This window comes from Haliaeetus leucocephalus, unplaced genomic scaffold, assembly GCF_000737465.1.
Source record: "Haliaeetus leucocephalus isolate CR32 unplaced genomic scaffold, Haliaeetus_leucocephalus-4.0 Scaffold582, whole genome shotgun sequence".
NCBI classification, from domain to species: domain Eukaryota; kingdom Metazoa; phylum Chordata; class Aves; order Accipitriformes; family Accipitridae; genus Haliaeetus; species Haliaeetus leucocephalus.
Genome location: NW_010973018.1, coordinates 1941 through 3686, shown reverse-complemented (window position 1 = coordinate 3686; position 1746 = coordinate 1941). Strand labels below are relative to the sequence as shown.

Sequence of the window (1746 nt, the reverse complement as noted above, 5' to 3'; positions counted from 1 at the left end):
CCCCCCCCATATCCACACACCCCCACCCCAGGGGTCCTAGCCACCAGCGACTCACCGGGGACCCTGGCAGCAGGCCAGCACCAGGTAGGTCACCAGGAACACGGCACTGCAGAGAGAGACGGTGGGTGTCAGCCCTGAGACCCCCTCACCAGGACAACGTCCCCCCCCCGGGCTGGAAGGCTGCAATTGTGCAGTGCCAGCTGCCAGAGGGCACCCCGGGGGGGGCACGAGCCAGCAGACCCCGTACTCACTACGAGGCATAGTAGATGGCGACATTCCTCTGGACGAAGGAGCGGACAGGGGAGCTGTGGGATGGGAGGGATGAGCGTGAGGCAGGGGGTACAGCAACTAATGTCCCCTCGGGACCCCCCCCAGGGGACACGAGGGCAGGCTGCCCCCCTTGTTTGGGGCAAGGCTAAGGAGGGACCCCCCACTCACACAAAGGTGAACACGGCGATGATCCCCACCGTCACCAGTAGCTGCAGAGAGATGATGGCGTAGACCTGCGAGAGATGAGGGGGATCAGCACACAGCCCCCCACCCTGACAGATGCTCCCCCACCCTGACGGGTGCCCCCAGACCCCCGGGACTTGCCTTGCGGATGAAGGTGTGCCGAACTTTCCTGTCATCCCAGTCAGCCGACTGGAGGGGGGAGCCATCCCCAATGCCATCATCACCTGCGGTAGGGGACACCCCTCAGCACCAGGGTGGGCTGTGCAGCCCCCCTACAGCACCCCTGTTTCTAGTGCCCCCCCAAAAAAAACCCCAAGGTGCCCCCACTTACCGAACCGAATAGGCATGGTGGGCATGGTCATTCCCGGCTGGGGGTACCCCCCTGCTGCAGGGTATCCCCCGGGCTGCGGGTACCCCCCGGCATAGTGGGGGGGCTGGGGGTACCCTCCCGGGGGTGGGGGATAGAGGGGGTTCTTGTCATCGTAGGGGGGGGGTGCAGTGGGCTGTGCCATGCCAGCTCCCTGCGTCTCCCACGACCACCTGGAGGGGAGAGAAGATGGGGGGGTGTCAGCGTAGGTCCCCCTCCCTGGGCAGAACGTGTCCCCGGTGAGTGGAGCCGCAGGTGCAGGGACACAGGGGACAATGGAGCCGCAAAACCTCCCCTCCCACCTTAATAGCGGCTTCTAATTAATAAGGACGAGCTGGCCTCAATGTCAGCAGGTCAATGAGAGGTGAGAGACGTCCCCACTGTCCTTTGGCCGGGGCCACCTGCATTCCTGTGGCCTGAGTCCCCGGCACCTGCGTCAGTGGCCAGCCATGGGCAGGGCATGGCCACGCGTTGACTCAAGCCGCAGCGGGGACGTGACTTCTCCGGCCTCTGGAGCCCACCCTGCCATCGCCGGGGGGCAGGGAGCACCCCCACCCTCCCCACACCCTGGCTGGTCTCTGGCTCCTGGTGGCACCACCCCGGTGACAAAGGACATCACCCTGCCCGCTGCCTGGGATGGAAACACGGGGCCTGATCCTGATCACACCCATGCCCCCTCCCCCCATTTTGGGAGTGCACCCCACCCAGCAGCCCAGTGGGTCATGCAGGGGCTCCAAAACTCCTGAGTCCCCCCAGGGAGTTATAGGGACAAGAGCCACCCGCGTCACCTTGGAGGGAGGTGGATGCGTCCCCCCGGGGAGGGGAGCCAGGACCCCCCTGGGGCTGAGCTCCCCTCCCCGGCCACGCCGGGCCCCCTCGCAGAGCCCCCGGCAGCCGCGAGCAGCCAGCCCAGGCCCAGGGCCAGC

General features: G+C 66.6%; 1 protein-coding gene across 1 annotated transcript; it reads right to left on the bottom strand.

The window, feature by feature from the left end:
* Positions 1–7: 7 nt before the first annotated feature.
* On the bottom strand, positions 8–1177 carry LOC104838243 (protein lifeguard 3-like). The gene is made up of 5 exons (XM_010577871.1): positions 785–1177; positions 595–677; positions 439–503; positions 252–305; positions 8–106 (listed from the first exon to the last, which is right to left on the bottom strand). Exons 1-5 carry the CDS (start codon positions 963–965, stop codon positions 52–54), a joined length of 438 nt encoding a protein of 145 aa, XP_010576173.1. The 5' UTR covers positions 966–1177; the 3' UTR covers positions 8–51.
* Positions 1178–1746: the final 569 nt, after the last annotated feature.

Bases quoted from the DNA above. Each gene is read 5' to 3' on its own strand.
- LOC104838243 (XM_010577871.1), bottom strand. From the start codon at position 965: ATGGCACAGCCCACTGCACCCCCCCCCTACGATGACAAGAACCCCCTC. The intron at 678-784 runs GTAAGTGGGGGC...CCCCTACCGCAG, and splicing joins CACCATGCCTATTCGGTTCG to GTGATGATGGCATTGGGGAT. The intron at 306-438 runs GTGAGTGGGGGG...CCCATCCCACAG, and splicing joins ATCGCCGTGTTCACCTTTGT to CTCCCCTGTCCGCTCCTTCG.